The sequence below is a fragment of the Aotus nancymaae genome, unplaced genomic scaffold (genome assembly GCF_030222135.1).
Source record: "Aotus nancymaae isolate 86718 unplaced genomic scaffold, 86718_ANA_hifiasm-v0.15.2.pri h1tg000014l, whole genome shotgun sequence".
NCBI lineage: Eukaryota > Metazoa > Chordata > Mammalia > Primates > Aotidae > Aotus > Aotus nancymaae.
In genome coordinates this window covers 146,264-164,707 of record NW_026988425.1, presented here as the reverse complement: position 1 = coordinate 164,707, position 18,444 = coordinate 146,264, and the positions used below count along the sequence as shown (strand labels likewise).

Below are 18,444 nucleotides of genomic sequence, written 5' to 3'. Positions count from 1 at the left end.
TGATCCTCCTGCCTCAGCCTCCCAAGAAGCTGGGACTACAGGAGTGTTTCACCATGCCTGGCTAATTTTTCTGTTTTTAGTAGAGACGGGGCTTCACCATGTTGGCCAGGCTGGTCTCAAACTCCGGATCACACCATTGCACTCCAGGCTGGGTGACAGGTGGAGGAGACAGTCTCAAAAAAATAAATAAAGAAATTATAGAACTGTGCACCAAAAGGAAAAGCCAATTTTACTGAATGATCAATTTTTAAAGCAATAAGCAAAAGGAAAAGAAACAGCAGCAAGCCTAGAAGCACGTGAGCAGACCCTCAGGAGGCCCGCCCCGGTCCCTCGGAGAGGCAGTGGGCAGGCGCGACCTGTCTGTCTCCGGCATTTCATACCTCCCACCTCCTGCATGTACTAACTGTTGAAGACAATATGCATAAGGTTAGAGAAAAAACTTTAAAACGTTTTTCAAGACATCTTAGAAACACAAGAGTTGCACATCTTGCCCAAGTGCAGTGGCTTATGCATGTAATCCCAGCACTCTGGGAAGCCGAGGCGGGTGCATCACCTGAGGCCAGGAGTTCAAGACCATCCGGGGTAACATAGGGAGACCCCGTCCCTACAAAAAATGTTTAAAAATTAGCCAGGTGTGGTGGCGTGCACCTGATCCTACCACTGCACTCCAGCCTGGGCGACAGAGGGAGACTAACTTTAAAAATACGTATCTATGTGGTTGTTTTTGGAGGGAGTAGGGAAGAAGTAGCAATGCTACAAACACTTTTTCTTTCCTTTCCATTTTAAAAAATTAAAGCATAATTAAGATACAGTAAAAAAACCTCGCCATTTTTAGTGTAGTATTTTTCAAATGTTGACACACACAGAGCTGCGTCTTAAGCGTCAGCACAATAGGAAACAGCCTCCGGCAACCCCCAGCCCCTCTTCTTCCCTAGATGCGCCTTTTCCAGAACGTCGTATCGACAGAGCCACAGGTGTGCAGCCTCTCGAGTCTGACTCCACAGCATTCTGCGTGAGATGCTGCACGCACGAGCGGTTTCTCAGATGTACAGGATAGGATATTCTTATAAAATGTTCTTTTTTGCATTTTCAAAGAAAGAGAAGCTCAAAATTTCTATACTGCTCTGAGAGAAGTGGCATCGGTCCTCACCGCTACAAAGTGCAGGGCTATGGAGTGAGACAAGCACGACCCGTGGCGTCAGGAAAGATGGACCTGAACTCGGCCTTTGCCAGCGATCAGCGACGACTTGGGACGAGACGCCACCTGTGCACGTGCCGGCCTCCTGAGCCGCAGTCAGATCCACAGAGACTGAAGTGTGTGAAACGTAAGCTGCCCTTTTAACACTCCCGTACCTTTCTAACCACAGATGCGCAAGGAGGCGCATGTTTGTAAGTTACGACAGTGCTCGCTTTTGTTTCACTTGAATCCATACAAAAAGCACCAGTTCTACCAGTGCCTCCGCCACCTCACACTGTTCTGAGCAAACGAGGCTGGATGACCACCGTGAAGATCTCTGAAGTGGGAGCGAGGCTAAGTGTCCAGTTTTTAGTGCACATAAGACTCACGCTCCAGCACACGGTATTTCTTCTCCTGCACACTATTCTATGCTATCACGAAAAGAAAACCACCAAGTGAAATCCAGTCACTGGAGGGGGGAATCCTGTTCGCTTTCAGTCATCCCTTCTCCTCTAATAGAGATTAGTTGCACTTTGTTTTTAGAAGGGCCTAAATTATTTCTCTAAGTACCGAGAAGTTATATATTCATTAATGCCAACTATTTAAAATATTTCATTGCAAACGAGTGCTTTTTATCAGGCCAGTAATATGTAATGAACTTCCCCTAAAAATAACAACTTCCTAATGTGTGTTTTTCTAAGCAGAACATAATGACTGCAAAATAATTTTTAAAAAAATGTAACCCCCAAAATGTCACCTTAATAGTTAAGATCCCCAAGCAGCCTCTATCTGGTGTCCCCTAGATTTCTCAGTTTAATGACTTCTAGGGGAAGAAACCCAGACTACCTCTGTATGATCACTAAGCAAATTTCCAGGAAGAAATCAAGGCTTTGTAACCTGGCTGGGTGCAGTGGCTCATCCCTGTAATCCCAATACTTTGGGAAGCTGAGACAGAGGACTGTTTCAGTCTAGGAGTTCCAGATCAGCCTGGGTAACATTGTGAGACCCTGTCTCTACAAAAAAAATTAAAAAAAAAAAAATTAGCCAGGTGTGGTGGTGCACACCTGTAGTCCCAGCTACTTGGGACTCTGAAGGTTGAGGTGCTAAGGACTGCTTGAGCCCAGGAGGCTGAGGCTGCCATGACTGTGCCACTGCATTCCAGCCTGGGCTGACCCTGTCTCAAAAAAAAAAAAAAAAGACTTTGTAACCTCCTGCCTTCGCAAACAGTCTGGCTTCTGAAGAAAACACTCACCAGGCCTGCATGACTCTTCGATGCTCAGGGCACAGGCTCGGCCAAAGACAACCAGGTCCAAGAGCGAGTTTGCCCCGAGACGGTTGGCACCATGGACTGAGGCGCAGGCGGCCTCCCCACAGGCATACAGGCCGGGTACAATCTGATCCTGGCCATTCACGTGCCTCAGGACCTGTGGAAAAGAAGATTTCAGGTGCAATGTCAAGGTGCCCATGCCTCCACAAGCCCACCTCCCCCAACAGGGTTTCTGTGCTGCAGGTCAGAGAAAGGGAAGCAGGCCGGGCGCAGTGGCTCGCACCTGTAATCCAACACTTTGGAAGGCTGAGGCGGGTGGATCGCCTGAGATCAGGGGTTCAAGACCCCCGTCTGGCTAATATGGTGAAACCGTGTCTCTACTAAAAGTACAAAAATTAGCCGAGAATGATGGCAGATGCCTGTAACCCCAGCTACCTGGGAGGTTAAGGTGGAAGAATCACTTGAACTTGGAGGCAGAGGTTGCAGTGAGCTGAGATCGCATCATTGCACTCCAGCCTGGGCGACAGAGTGAGACTCCGTCTCCGAAAAAAATAAATAAATAAAAAGAGGGAAGTAAAGACCACATCTAAGAGGGAAGTAAGGACCATAGTTACTCTTCTTCAGAGGGAAACTTCCGAATGTATCCCCGTTTCCTCTCTGCCAGAGCACCTGCTGTTACAACGTCAGAGGACCTCCAACGTCAGTATCTGTGACTGTCCTCCGTGTCCTGTGTCCCCAAGGACCTCTCCTACCTGTGATCTGGCTCAGACCCAAGAGCACAGCAGGTGGAGGAACATCAATAGGGGAGACCGATGTTTCAGACCCTTCTACTCCCTGTTCATCTATTCATCCACGCAGGGAGAGTAACAGCTTCCACCCACCTCACGCGACAAGGAGCCTAAGCGACTAACAAGCTCTGTGTGAACTGCAAACCACTCAAAAGTATGAATTATAAAGATCCCTCGATGTACAAGATCATTATAAATAACACAACGTCATACAGGAAAGTAATCATAAAATGGAGAAAGCTGCAAATGATGTATCCATGACAACCTACTAAGGAGGAATAAGTTATTAACCTCCCTCCATCCTCTGGTGAATTTAAAGTGCAATCTATAAAACAACACAGTACTTTCTTGAAGAAAATCTGTCTTTTCCTCTAAGATCTAAAGAGACAACTGCAAGGTGGGTCCCGCCGTCCCGGCCTTCTTTCCAGCTGTGGGAGAGGACCTGGCACCATCACCTGCCCCTTGTAGTTGGTGGGAATGCCACCCATGTTATAGTGCACGGTGGGGAGGACAGGGATCGGCTCCTTCGTGACGTCCACGCCAGCAAAGATCATGGCTGTCTCTGAAATGCCAGGCAGGCGCGTGGCCAGCTGCTCTGGAGGCAGGTGGTGCAGCTGCAGGTAGACGTGATCTTTCTCAGGGCCACAGCCTCTGGTGAGACAGAACACCACCACGTAAGGCAGAGAATAGTAACGGCAGGAAACCTGAGACTACGTCATCACGGAAGCGCGAGTTTCCACATTTTTTGATACTGAGGAAAATTTCCGCTCATGTACGGCCACCCTCTCGTCAAATCTTTTCTAAATGTCTGCTCTGTGCCAGGGGCAATCCTAGGTGCTGGGACACAGCTGAGAACCAGAACAAAAACTCTGCCCTCACTGAACTCACACTTGTCTCGGGGATCACAGCCTGCTGCGGCTGTCCTTGGTAACTGCATCAGAAAGGCCTCTATACCGAATAGTCGTCCCTGTGTACCCATGGCAGACTGGCTCCAGGACCCCCACGGACACCAGAATCTGTGGATGCTCAAGTCCCTAATATAAAATGGGAGAGTATCTGCATATAACCCATGCACATCCTCCTCCAGACTTTAAATCATCCCTCACTTAAAGCTGCACATTTCAGCTTCACGACAACTCCAGGATTACTCGTAGCACCTGACGCAATGCAAATGCCATGTAAATAGCTGTCGTGCTGTGTTGTTTCGGGAACAATGACAAGGGGCATGCCCAGTAAGGATACAGCTGTATGTTCAACACGTAGTTGGCTGAAACCACACATGTGGAACCCATGGATATGCAGGGCCACCATATCCAAAAACCGTTTGACTTCTTTTTTTAAATATAAAAATGTGAAACCTCTGAAGGCCACACCAGCAGATACTCAGCAAGTGTCATTACATTAAGGAACAGGGTCAGGCAATCAAAGAGCTGCAGATTGTTTTACTGAAAGCCAAACAACCCACACACTTTGAAGGCTGCTGACAAACACCTGTGGGTATGAGACACAACACCCAAGCTCACATGCCGCCCTCAGGATGGGTGTGTGTGTGTGTCTCTCTCCCACAATCTATCACATACTCATACACATTCAGAGAAATTATGTTCCACAGATTTGAGAAAGAATCTGGCTAAAATTTTCAAAGTGTAGGTCTTTAGGAAAATATCACAGACTAGCAGATGCCAGCCAGCGGCTGAGAGAGGTGGCTGTGCACGTGTGCCTGCACACGGAGGCGAGGGCGGGCCCTGCTGAAACGCGGAAGCAACCGCGGCCCAGATGCTAAAACAAACGTGAAGTGACCAAAGAGGAAGTGAAGGGAAGGAGAGTGTGCGCGTGCCCGCGAGCCCGCTCAGACGACTCCCGTGACAAGCACACGGACCTTCCTTCGCGGATCTCCAGAGTCATGGACCGAGACACCACGTCTCTGGACGCCAGGTCCTTCGCGACAGGGGCGTACCGCTCCATAAACCTTTCGCCCTGACTGTTAATGAGGATGCCTCCCTCTCCACGACATCCTTCCGTGATGAGACAACCGGCACCATATATGCCTGCAGAAAACATAAACATTTATAACCTGACAATTGCTAGGTCTCTAATTCAAAGGCATTATTTTTTGCAAGATATTTTTGTGGTAGAGAGGAAAAAGATACGCAGAAGGCATCATATGCACAACTGAATAGAAAGGAAAAAAGCTAAGATACAGTAGAAAGTCCGGATACCAAACGCACTGACAAGGCTGACGGTGCAGCGGGTCTGGGCGGGGCGGAGTCCCCGGCGAGCAGAAAGGACGGCCCGCGGAGCTCTGGCCACACTCAGACTACAGCGTGGTGTGGTTAAATGCCTCAAATTTGGTGTTAATTTTTGAACATTCTTTTGCACTATGATACTGTGGTGACCACTTTAGTTAAGAATCACCCGCCTGGAGAATTCACATCTAAATTACCAAACAGTGGCAAGGACAGTAACAATGATTACTCTAGTTAATACACTGCACTTGCCACGGGCAGCTCTAGCTGCTTTCCGCGTATTAACTCATTTAAGCTTTACAACTCCGGGTGGTATGACCGCCATTCTCACTGACAAGCACAATAATGCTGGTAACATCCAGTCATGCAGCTGAGGACAGAGGTCAAACCCCAGCCCGGGCAGTCCAGCGCTCTGCGCTCCAAACAGCGGCTCTGTGACTCCTCGACGCCATGAAAACCTGGGCCTGCTGAGCGCTCAGATTTTAACAAACGAGATCAAAAACCCACAAAAAACCCCTAAACTAAATGTATTTCAAAAGCTACAGTTTGTATTCGAATACAAAAAGGGCAATCTTGCTTTTCAAACAAGAATGTGGTTCTTGCATCTCACCTGCCTTTTGATTTTCTAAGTTTTACTGCTCTTTTGTGGATTTCTTCTCACATATTGAAGACAAAGCATGAGAAGTGGAGCTCTAAGCAAATTACAGAGGAAATTCCGGAGGTCAGTGACATTTTATCGGTTAAAAACAGTAATAAAAAACACAGGCTAGGCGCGGTGGCTCATGCTGGTAATCCCAGCACTCTGGGAGGCCGAGGCAGGTGGATTGCTTAAGCCCAGGAGTTTGAGATCAGTCTGGGCAAAATGGTGAAACCCTGTCTCTACCAAAAAAAAAAAAAAATTAGCTGGCCATGGTAATGTATGCCTGTCGTCTCAGCTGTTTGGGAGGCTGAGGTGGAAGGACTGTCTGAGTCTGGGAGGCACTGGCTGCAGTGAGCCAAGATTGCTCCACTGCACTCCAGCCTGGGCAACAGAGCAAGACCCTATCTCTAAACAAATTAAAAAACCCCACAACAAATACATTTTTATTTTCATCCCTGCCAGGGATCAGAAAGATGACACTGAGAGAGAAAAAGAAGACACGGGTCTGGTTCTTTAGCACCACTACAGGGGTCTCCGTAGCCCACAAGTCAGAAAAGCAATCCAGGAAAGTCACATCACGACGAGTCACATCAAACTAGAGGCAGATGTGAGTCTCTCTCTGACTCATTTCTGAAAAGCCTCCCCCAAACTCAAGACTTCAACTGTCATTTCTGTGTTAATGTCTCCAAATTGCACATTCATAACCTCAACCATCAGACGTCTCCGAGGTGAGTTCATCTCCCTCAGGACGAAGCTCCTTCAGTGGTCATGTGGGCTGAGCCAGTGCCCAAATGTCACATGGGTTCTGTCACAGCTGTGTCCTGACTTTGCACCCCACTATCACGGAAGCTCCATGTTCTCCTAGGAAGCTGAAATCTGCCTGCGCTGCTTCTCGGGTCCATGGCATCCTCCCAGCTCTCAGGGTGCTCACTCAGGAAACCCTGATGGAGGCCCTGCCATATGCTGGGCTTGGAGAACCCCAGTCAATGAGAAGGCCTGCCCGCCCCCAAGGAGCAGATGACCTTGTTGCGAACTAGGACAATGAACAATCCCTGCCTTTTTTTACTCGAGATGGAGTCTTACTCCGTTGCCTAGGCTGGAGGGCCGTGGCGCGATCTCAGCTCACTGCAACCTCCACCTCTCAGGTTCAGTCAAGCGTTCCTCCCACCTCAGTCTCCTGAGTAGCTGGGATTACAGGCACCTGCCACCATGCCCAGATAATTTTTGTATTTTTAGTAGAGATGAGGTTTCACCATGTTGGCCGGGCTGGTCTCGAACTCCTGACCTCAGGTGATCCACCTGCCTCGGCCTCCCAAAGTGCTGAGATGACAGGTGTGAGTCACTGCGCCCGGCCCCAGTCCCCTCTCTACTGCTGGGATAAGCATCATCAAGGCAGGGTTTAGGGTTCCTGAGGAATGTGTAAGACGGTGGCCCAAATTACCTTAGGGAGGTGTGGGCAAAGTCTCCTTAAGGAAATGACATTTAAGTCAGCACCTGAGAGCTGAGAAAGCATCGAACTGTGGCAGAGCAATGAGTAGGCACCACACGCTTACGAGACACACATGAGCCCGATGCCTGCGCGCAAGGCACCATGCCCTACCTGTGGGGTGGAACTGGACAAACTCGAGGTCCTGGCAAGGAAGGCCTGCCCTGGTGACCATGGCTGTGCCATCACCGGTGCTGGTGTGGGCAGATGTGCAGCTGAAGTAGGTGCGCCCATAGCCTCTGGAAACAAGAGAGCAGTGACTGCACACAGCAGCCCACATCCAGACCTCCTGTCTGATGAGACTGCGAATGGACGTGGAGACACCCAGGCCACCACCTTCTCAGTGCTGTCTGTGTGTACACAACCCCTCCTCAGGCGCCCCAAACACATCACTGGGGGCCACGCCTGTGGTGCTGCTACCCTGCGCAGGACAGAAGCCAGGTCAGAGAAGGGACTTCCATTTGTATTTTATTTTGTTTATTTATTCTGAGAAAGGCTCTTGCTCTGTCGCCCAGGCTGGAGTGCAGTGACGCAATCTCGGCTCACTGAAACCTCCACCTCCCAGGTTCAAGCAATTCTCCCGTCTCAGCCTCCTGAGTAGCTGGAATTACAGGTGTGCACCACCGCACTCAGTTAATTTTTGTATTTTTCGTAGAAATGGTGTTTTGCCAAGTTGGCCAGGCTGGTCTCAAACTCCTGACCTCAAGTGATCCTCCCACCTTTTTAACTTTTAAAATGGTTAAAATAACAGATTGACAGTGGATAAAATTAAAGTTACTTATTTTCGGCCGGGCGCGGTGGCTCAAGCCTGTAATCCCAGCACTTTGGGAGGCCGAGGCGGGTGGATCACGAGGTCGAGAGATCGAGACCATTCTGGTCAACATTGTGAAACCCCGTCTCTATTAATACAAAAAAATTAGCTGGGCACGGTGGCGCGTGCCTGTAATCCCAGCTACTCAGGAGGCTGAGGCAGGAGAATTGCCTGAACCCAGGAGGCGGAGGTTGCGGTGAGCCGAAATCGCGCCATTGCACTCCAGCCTGGGTAACAAGAGCGAGACTCCATCTCAAAAAAAAAAAAAAAAAAAAAAAAAAAAGTTACTTATTTTCATTATGTGGAGAAGCAAGAGTTACCCATCCCAGGAATCGGTATAAACACAGTACCCACTGAAACAAGAGATTTTGCCAGAAAAGCCCACGGGACTCTTTAGGCCACAGTTTCCTCATCTGCTGAAGTCAGGAGGGGTAGCTGTTACCCTGACGGCCGCCCTACCGTCTGCTGAAGTCAGGAGGGGTAGCTGTTACCCTGACGGCCGCCCTACCATCTGCTGAAGTCAGGAGGGGTAGCTGTTACCCTGACGGCCGCCCTACCATCTGCTGAGGGCCCTGCTTTCCCAACCTCCCACAAGTCGGGTGCCGCTGTCCTCACCCTTTGCAGATGAGGAACCACAGCTGGGAAAGGCCATCACCCTCACAAGGTTATGTCAAGGCCTGTGTCTGAACCGTTATTCTACAATGCCTCTATTTTCATTAAAATAAAGAAACTCTAAATGAAATTTATTCATTTTTATAAACAAACTAAAATAAAAGTTAATTCCTACCCTGTGGCAACAACAGTGTTCTTTGCTCTTATGCGATGTATGGACCCATCTTCTATGCACAGTGCAATCACACCACGGCACTCCCCGTTCTCCATCAGGAGATCCAAGGCAAAATACTCCACAAAATAGCTGGTATCGTATCGCAGAGACTAAAAGAAAGAAAAAAGGGCAAGTAAGTGTTAAGGTGATACTGTTCATGTGAACAGGCAAAAGACCTGCTTGTTCTGTTCCACGCTGAATGTCACAGATCCCAAGTTAGAACCCGGTAGATAAGATCATCAATTCAACTTTCCAAAAGAGATACAAGAAATAACATATTGCCTCAGGGACAGCTTCTCACAGCACGCCTGGTGCTCTCACATCCACAGTCCCTGCACATGTCCTACACAGTCGTTCTCTGTTGCTTTTTACATAATCTCTGGCTGACTCACTGGGCACGCTAACCCTTCCCCGTCGCCACCATAAGCCCCAGCCCTACGCGCCCTGTCTCAGGTGCGCTGGAGGCGGCCTTACCCTTCCATATAAGGTGTGCAGTAGCGAGTGGCCGGTCCGATCGGCCACACAGCAGCAGCGATGGGCCTGCCCGCCCTTTCCAAACTTGAGGCTCTGTCCACCAAACGCACGCTGATAAATCTTCCCATCCTGGGTTCTGCTAAACGGCATGCCATAATTTTCTAGCTGTGAAAGATAAAAACAAACAAAAACGTATTACCTTAAAGAAGTCAAGATATTCACAGCTAACCTAAGCAACTTTAACACAAATCTGCAAACCCAAAGTCATGTATTTTATGAAAATCTCAACGCTTCATCAAAGAGAGTTTTCTTGTCACATGTACTGCGTCGTTCACGATGGAAAAAGATTCTCTTGTGAGCTTCGCTCGTCACCGTTCTTTCGACTGGCCACATCTGCCTCAATCTCTTACATGTTTTCCAGGACTCTTTTGTACTAGAAACAGACCACGAAAGCACCCACAGCCTCCCGCCCATCACCTCGACCACGGCGGCGGGGGCCTGCTCTGTCATGTAGTGGATGGCGTCCTGGTCCCCCAGCCAGTCGGAGCCTTTGACGGTGTCGTAGAAATGCCACCTCCAGTTGTCCTCCTCCATGTTCCCCAGAGCAGCATTGATTCCTCCCTGGAAACAGCAACCACTCCTTACAAGCCACAAACGGGAGCCCCAGCTTTGTCTTCCAGGCCCAAATCCACCCACCAGGGATTCAGAGAAAGCCACTCCTCATGCAGGGACTCCCAGGGAGAGCTGCCCTCAGCAGAGGGGCAGCAAGGTCGGACAGATTCCAGATCACAGTCCCTCCCCTGACTCGCCCAGTGATTCACTCCCCTAGCCTGAGTCTCCTCATCTGTGTGGTGGAGACAGAGGGAACTCCAGGAAGGGCTGATTGGAGCAGTGAGCGAAAGGCTACCTGTGATACGCTGACTACCTAACACACCTGGCACAGAAAAGGTACTCAACAAATCTTTCCAGATAATTTTATTAACAAACCTTCCTAAAGGCATTTACAGGCATGTGTTAAAGACCAGAAGTGCTTCCTGCCAAGAAATAAACTCCACACTCAGAGTCACACTCCCCGGCACCCCCACCTCCTTCGGCTGTTTGTGGCCACCACCGTCTCACCCCTCAGAGAGTCCCAGAAGATGGCAGCACAGGGACAAATGAAACCCTTGCCCTTTTCTTCCCCAACCTAAATTCTGATTCCTGCTCTTTAGATGATCTCCTTTTCTTAAGGTGTTGGGGTGGTGAGGGTGGGTGGGGAGGGTAGCAGGCGAGATGCTCAGAGAAAACCCAACTGTGACTGAAGTCCCAATTAAGAGCGACAGCAAGCCTCCAGCTCTTCAAAGTCCCCATGGAAGAGGCTCCAGGCAGAAACCCCTGAGAGGGAGCTGAGTGAGCAAGGCACAGCAAGAGGCCATGTGGCTGAAGCATGGGGAGGAGGCAGGAGGCCGCCCAGGACACGCAGGCAGCGAGAGCGTGGCGGGGCACCTTTCTCTTACCTGGGCGGCAACAGTGTGTGACCTGGTAGGAAACAGCTTGGTAACACATGCTGTATTAAACCCTGCCTCAGAAAGGCCAAACGCAGCTCGCAAGCCTGCCCCTCCGGCGCCCACCACCACTGCGTCAAATTCATGATCCACTACTGGATACTGAGCAGAAATCTGGAAAATAAAAATTCACCTGTCAATCACATATTCCACCATGCCAAACACGAAGACTATGGTTACAGTGCAAGAGCTTGAGAAAGACAAAAGGAGCAACGGCTAGGCCCACAGGGCCTCCATCCTGTCCCGGGGCTGAGCACTGAGCAGTGCGGGGAGAGCTGGGCACGTTCACACGTGGAGAAGGGACTGACAATCAGATTCTACGAATGGCAGAGGGCCTAGCCCATGGGATCAGGAAACCCAGCATTACCTGAAATGCTGAAAACTTGCAGGTATACCCTTAAAAATCCATTTTGGGGAAAGCATAACCATTAAGACCCAATCTGTTCATTCTGTTTACCAAAGCGGGGATGTGTAGAAGCAAAGGAGAGCAACAACCTGAATCAAATGCCAGCTCCAAATACGCTTTTTCTTCCAGTTGTGACTTCGTTTTTGTGTGTGTTTATACCCATATACATGTGCTAAACAAAGCTCAGCTTCTCACGTAGCGGGGATAACGTTTCCCCACCTGTGATTTGCAGGTTTCTCAGGAAAAGGCTAGAATGCAGTTTTCATTAGAGAAGCGTATTCCAGTTCGTCAGGGCTCCCACCTGAGAACTGAGGACCCCAGCTCTACCTCAGGGCCGCGCCTGGGCTCATAGCTGAGAATTCAGTCACTATCATGAGCAGAAGAGAAAAGAACTTCCCAGCAAGCTTCAGTTTTCCAACAGAGAGAGAACATGCACACCAAATACCAAAGAACCCACACCAAGTGGCCACACAGTGCTACCTGCAGCAGGGATTTTATCATCCATCGCAGCAGGTACATTCATTTTATTTTAATTTATTGCTTTACTTGATCTAAATTGAAATCTAGTTTATAGACACATACAAGATACAAGTACAAACGTTAACACCTATGTTTATGTTTGTACTTGCAATTATTACACTGAAATCATTTGAGCATGCACGGGATGCCCATGAGAATTTCTTCTCTTATGTCTATGAGTCATACGGAAACAAACTGGTATAGATCCCTCCCCTAAGCCAAAAAAACCATTTATAATGGAACAAAAAGCACAAACTTACGGATTCTGAAACTTTAGCAGATGCCCTCTTGTTCCCATCAACAGTGAAGTGAAAACCTCGGGTTCCTGTTGTTGACACTGCTGGCCACTGGAGACACAGAAGACACAGATCCAGAGGGTGAGTGTCCTGAAGGAACAAATGCTGTGGGGATATAATTCAAATTCTGCCTTGCAAACTGTTCACCTTTTTATGTACCCAGGGGCTCCTGTGCATCCAGAGAGCTCAGCTGGGACCCTCGACTTAACCCTGAAGGCAGCCCAAGGGGCAAGGAAGGGCTGAGGCCCCAGGTCCCCCTTTCCAGCTGACTTGGCACTCTAGAAAATCAGGATGAAGCTTGTTTCCAAACAGGAAACTCACTGACTCAGATACAAAATGAAAATACAAAAATTAGCTGGGCATGGCGGGGGGCGCCTTTAGTCCCAGCTACTCGGGAGGCTGAGGCAGGAGAATTGCTTGAACCTGGGAGGCGGAGGCTGCAGTGAGCCGAGATCGCGCCATTGCACTTGAGCCTGGCGCCTGGCAACAGAGTGAGACTCTGTCTTAAAACAACAACAACAAACAAAATGAAAAAGGCACATTTCTCCATAAAGTCTTAATCTATGCTACTCAGTAGAGAATGGGAAAGGCATCTAGACTGTATTACTGTACGTGGCATTCTGCAAACAATGACGCATTTTAACTGGCTCCATCATAGCCCTTTCCACATTACAGTTCCGATCGTCCACGAGGGTTTGCGGTCGGTTCAAAAGGCACGGGACACTGTATCAGGAGATCTGTATTCTGGAAGAGTAAAAGCTGATAGCCCAGAGGGACGAGGTGTCATCCCTTCATCACACACAGGAGGATGTCAGACGCACACTCTCCCCCTGCCTGGCTGCTCCTGGCTTTTTCCTGGCCAACGTCTACAACTTGCCACATGTTATCTTAAATATTCCAGCTTAGAAAACTTTACCAGGGCCGGGCGCGGTGGCTCACGCCTATAATCCCAGCACTTTGGGAGGCCGAGGCGGGTGGATCACGAGGTCAAGAGATCGAGACCATCCTGGTCAACAAGGTGAAACCCTGTCTCTACTAAAAATACAAAAATTAGCTGGGCATTGTGGCGCGTGCCTGTAATCCCAGCTACTCGGGAGGCTGAGGCAGGAGAATTGCTTGAACCCAGGAGGCGGAGGTTGCGGTGAGCCGAGATTGCGCCATTGCACTCCAGCCTGGGTAACAAGAGCGAAACTCCAGCTTAAAAAAACAAACAAACAAACAAAAAAAAAACAAAAAAAAAACTTTACCCAGGAAAAGTTCGCTTTTAGTGTTTAGTTTTTAGTGGCTCAGTGTGAGACAGGTGACATTCTCCATGTGCTAAGGTTGGCCAGCCATTTAGGGGATGTTTTCCATTCTGCTGGCTACATTTTAGAATACTGCTGAACAGTCTCAGAAATATCATAAAGAATAGTTTTAGGGGCTGGGCGCAGTGGCTCATGCCTGTAATCCCAGCACTTTGGGAAGCCAAGGTGGGCAGATTACCTGAGGTCAGGAGTTCGAGATCAGTCTGGCCAACATGGCAAAACCCCATCCCTACTAAACACACAAAAATTAGCTGGGCGTGGTGGTGGGCGTCTGTAATCCCAGCTACTTGGAAGGCTGAGGCAGGAGAATGGCTTGAACCCGGGAGGCAGAGGCTACAGTGTCTCTGCACTCCAGCCTGGGCGATGGAGCGAGACTCCATCTCAAAAAAAAAAACAAATTTTAGGAAATAATACACTCAACAATCAGAAGAGGGGACGTGAGAGATGTCTTCAAATATTTAGAAATACTTGCAATTCAGAAATTATTTATTCTGTACAAGAAAAAAATTCTTCATTTCTCCAATTTCTAGTCTATTTGTTTTTATTGACATAAGCTAATTTAGGGTTTTTTCTTTTTTCAGAACATGAATTAGAAAGAACAAATATTCTTCCTCCTTAGTATATTTTTTAAAATCAGAAAATCCTATTTTAAGAAAGAATGAAGTCTTTGAAACATCTAAATACAAATGTTCTTGAAAATTTTGTAAAGTGCTCTATTAACGTAGGTAACAGTTCCAATGAGAACAGTATGCTATACCAAATGTAAATAGAAACAGTGAGGTCACTAAGTGTTTATTTGTTCTTTCTAGAATGTTCATGTGGAATACCCCCCACCCCCCCACCCCACCCCTGCCACCCCCCCACCCCTGCCACACACACCCCACCCCACCCCCGACACAGACCCAGCTTAAAAGGGGCAGCTACTGTAACAAAATCTGTAACAAATCACTACGCCATCCCCCTGGAGAAAAGGGCACTAATCCTTTGCATCTAAATCTAATCTGGGGGAGATTTTTGAATTTGGAAAGACCAACTTTAAGCCAATTTCAGTCTTTAGATAAAACTGAGAACTAGTTTTGACATAAAACTAGTCTTTTTTTGTCAATTATTAATGTTTTTAGGAGAAACTATCAAACATTTCCTCTAAGAAAAATGGGGAACATACAAGTAAAAGGAAAAGTTAGACCTTGCTTAACGATATAGAATTTCAGACGCCCTTCGTGGACTTTCCCTCTGGAGTCCCCTTCCATGAACACTCCTTCGTGGAAGTCTGTCTTCCCTCCTAAACTCCATCTCTCTGTTCCCTTCCACTCAGTGTGGGAGCTGCTTTCCTCTCCTGGATTCCATCTTTCCGGATTCCCTCACTCAGTGTGAGTGAGCTGTTTCTTTCTCTCTCCTTCTCCTGTTTCTCTCTCTCTAAATAAATCACTTTCTACAAACACTTTTGAGTCTGGCATTTACTGCGCACTGCGCCGTGGTCCTCTCTCTCATTCCTGAGAGGGCAGGAGACCAAGAACCTGGAGAAACGTCCTCTCAGGGGAGCTGAGGGCACCCTGAACCCCTGAACCCCAATGTTACTGTAAGAAATATAGAGACACTAATATCCAAAATCTAGCAAAGTAAGAGTTCTCATCTAATAAAATGCACCTATAAACCACGGGCAAGAAACTAAACTGCATGTACAATCTATACAGTTACAAAAGCAGCCAATCAAGAACCTAAAAATGGTCGCACGACCGTATCAGGAAGAGGTGGAAGCAGGGTATTTTAAGTGAACTAAATCCCCTCTCCCAGGCAAGAAGTCTAAAATGGATAAAAATACACCTGCATATCCGCTAAAGAAACAGAGGTACCACAAATACCAGGAGTCAGTATCAGAAACAGGAATTGCTTCCATGGGAAATGGGGTTGGGGGGTGTATACTCATTGATTCTTTTGCAACTATACGTAATTATTTTCACTAAAATTGTAATGTTTATTGTTTTAAAAGTAAGGATGCTTAAAATACAGTTCACACATGGCTCCTGCGCATAGGCCGTGAGCCCTGGTTCAGAAGAGCACCGCCAAAGGTTTCAAACATCACCCACAGAATCCTCACGAGCCCCACGCAAAGACAGAAGCTCAGGAAGGATTCAAGTCGGCCGGCTGGCTCCGGATCCTGGACTTGCCCCCGATGTAAGGGCCCTTGGGAAAAATCTCTGAGACTCTCAACGAATCTTATATCCAGGTTTTCGTAGCAAAACCAAGTCGCAACTTTCCACATACCCCAGGAAAAACATCATGCAGAATGCAGAATGGAATGCCATTGTTGTTACAATTATCCCGAGAAGCAAAGCAAAAGTTTATTACTATAATGGCCTAAATAATGTATTTCTAGAGCACCATTAAACATATTCAGAACAATCCATTCAAAGAAATCAACTTGTCCTAGAACAATATATTGGATATTCATGTTAAGGGATTTGAAAAACGTTGCCTGAAGCAAGCAGTCAACCCAGTTTTCCTCCGGATTAAGCTGCTGTCGAACAGCTGCAAGCTGTGTCAGTGCCCTCAGCCATAAAAAGACACTAAACGCAAAATAAGTCTGGGAAGTTCGTCACTTGAAAAGCAGCTGTAAATACAGGACGACTTCAAAACACCACAGAGCTGGCCAACATGAGATTAAAACTTCTCTCTGGACTTTTCCGAAATTATCTATTTTCCAAACACATTTCTCAGTTGGCTATCATAAATTTCTTTCTTTTTTCTGCTAATTTGATTATGCTGTTCCTTTGTAAACTACAATTCTTCAAGAAAAAAAGCCTATCTGAAATGACAATAAATACGTTGCTGGTAGGCAGAATTTCTGTAGGAAAAGCTGACTTCATCAAGATAAAAACACTTAAAAAACCCAAGACCGGCCGGGCGCGGTGGCTCACGCCTGTAATCCCAGCACTTTGGGAGGCCGAGGCGGGTGGATCACGAGGTCAAGAGATCGAGACCATCCTGGTCAACATGGTGAAACCCCGTCTCTACTAAAGGTACAAAAAATTAGCTGGGCATGGTGGTGCGTGCCTGTAATCCCAGCTACTCAGGAGGCTGAGGCAGGAGAATTGCCTGAACCCAGGAGGCGGAGGTTGCGGTGAGCCGAGATCGCGCCATTGCGATCTCGGGTCTGGGTAACAAGAGCGAAACTCCGTCTCAAAAAAAAAAAAAAAAAAAAAAAAAAAAAAAACCCAAGACCATGTTTGGTAGGCCTAACTTTCGGTTTAATTTTGCTATCTTGCCATTTTGTCTGAAGCGCCTCCACGGCTGGCGGGGTCTCGGTCTGCAGAAGGAGCACCGGGCACCATCTGGGATGAGGACAAAGGTCCTAGTAACCGCAGCTCCTCTCCTGTAGGTCAGCTACCATCACTGACCACGGGCTTCACGTGCTGCTTCCGGACGCGCTCCTGGCAGCTCTTCAGCGCCCAAGATGCGGCGGGGGGCTCTGCTCAGTCAGCAGCAACCACAGCCACACACCGAACGTTCACATTTACATGATGCAGACGGGACGGCGCACGACTAATCCTCATATTTAATTCAACCAGAAAATCGCACAATTACAGGCATAAGTCAAATCAATATTCCTGAATGCCTTGGTTCCTACTGAGATTTTTACTCTGCAATTTAAAATTACTTTGTAATTAAGGAAGTGGGCGGGTAAGTTCATTCCAAAGAACCAAGTAACTAAACCGATCAAATTTAGCTTGAGTAAATAAAACCCTCGCGGGCCGATTCTGAAGACGCGATCGCAGAGGGCACATTCGCACAAGGCCACTCAGCAGGGGCTCAGGGAAGCAGAGCCCGGCCCCCGAGGCGCTCGCCACGCACAGGAAGGCCCGGGTCCAGGCGTCCCGGCCCGGCCAGCGCGCGGAGCTCTCGGTCTCACTTTTAACAACTGCGCACAAGGGCCGCCGACCACCACCCCCAGGCAGGGGCCCTTCACTGACGAGGTCTCCGTGTGCGCGTGCACAGATCTGCGCGTTCTGGGACGGGGAGCTGCCCGCCCGAGCTCGGCGCCCCCAGCGCTTCCCGCCCGACGCCCGGCCCGGTCCAGCCCGGCCACCGCACCCGCGCCGCCGGCCGCACCCGCGGGACAGCCCGCACCACAGGCGGCAGAGGCCCGGCCCCCTCGGGCAAACACCACTCCCCGAGTCCACGCGCCAGGCACTGAGGCGGGGGCGCTACCTCAGCCCGCGGGGTCCCCGGACCCAGGCCCGGACCAGGGCGGCGGAGGGGACCGCCGGGCCGAGCCGCCCGTGGGGTCGTGACCTTCACCGGGACGCGGACGACCTGCTAAGGACTGAGCCCCCGGCCCCCGGGTCCGCCCCGCTGCTCCGCCTCGCACCGGCCCAGGGCTCTCTCAGCCCCTCCCGGATCCCCGGGCAGGGGGCGCGGGGACCCGGCGCTCGATCCGCTCGGACCCTCTGGGGACCGGCCCGCTCCTACTGCTGCCTCGGCCCCCGCCTGCCCCGCCCCGGTCCGCGGCACGGACTCACGGCCTTGGCCAGCGCCAGGCGCCGGGCGCTCAGCAGCCGCGACAGCCTCCGGACCCCCGACATGTCAGTCGTAGCCGCGCTGTCCTGCCAGTCCCCGCGCAGACTGCGCCTGCGCACCACACCGGGGTCGAGCGCGGGGT

General features: G+C 49.3%; 1 protein-coding gene across 1 annotated transcript in view; it reads right to left on the bottom strand.

Annotated features, from left to right (window-relative positions):
* The window catches only part of SDHA (succinate dehydrogenase complex flavoprotein subunit A), a 28,023-nt gene extending 9,628 nt beyond the window's left edge, over nucleotides 1-18,395 (bottom strand). The window contains exons 1-10 of the mRNA XM_021670690.2: nucleotides 18,305-18,395; nucleotides 12,445-12,531; nucleotides 11,212-11,373; nucleotides 10,193-10,336; nucleotides 9,716-9,880; nucleotides 9,203-9,351; nucleotides 7,719-7,843; nucleotides 5,112-5,280; nucleotides 3,688-3,883; nucleotides 2,430-2,601 (exon numbers count right to left, since the gene is read on the bottom strand). Coding sequence (XP_021526365.1) covers nucleotides 2,430-2,601; nucleotides 3,688-3,883; nucleotides 5,112-5,280; nucleotides 7,719-7,843; nucleotides 9,203-9,351; nucleotides 9,716-9,880; nucleotides 10,193-10,336; nucleotides 11,212-11,373; nucleotides 12,445-12,531; nucleotides 18,305-18,367 — 1,432 coding nt within the window. The 5' untranslated portion in view covers nucleotides 18,368-18,395. The remainder of the gene's footprint in view (nucleotides 1-2,429; nucleotides 2,602-3,687; nucleotides 3,884-5,111; nucleotides 5,281-7,718; nucleotides 7,844-9,202; nucleotides 9,352-9,715; nucleotides 9,881-10,192; nucleotides 10,337-11,211; nucleotides 11,374-12,444; nucleotides 12,532-18,304) is intronic.
* Nucleotides 18,396-18,444: the final 49 nt, after the last annotated feature.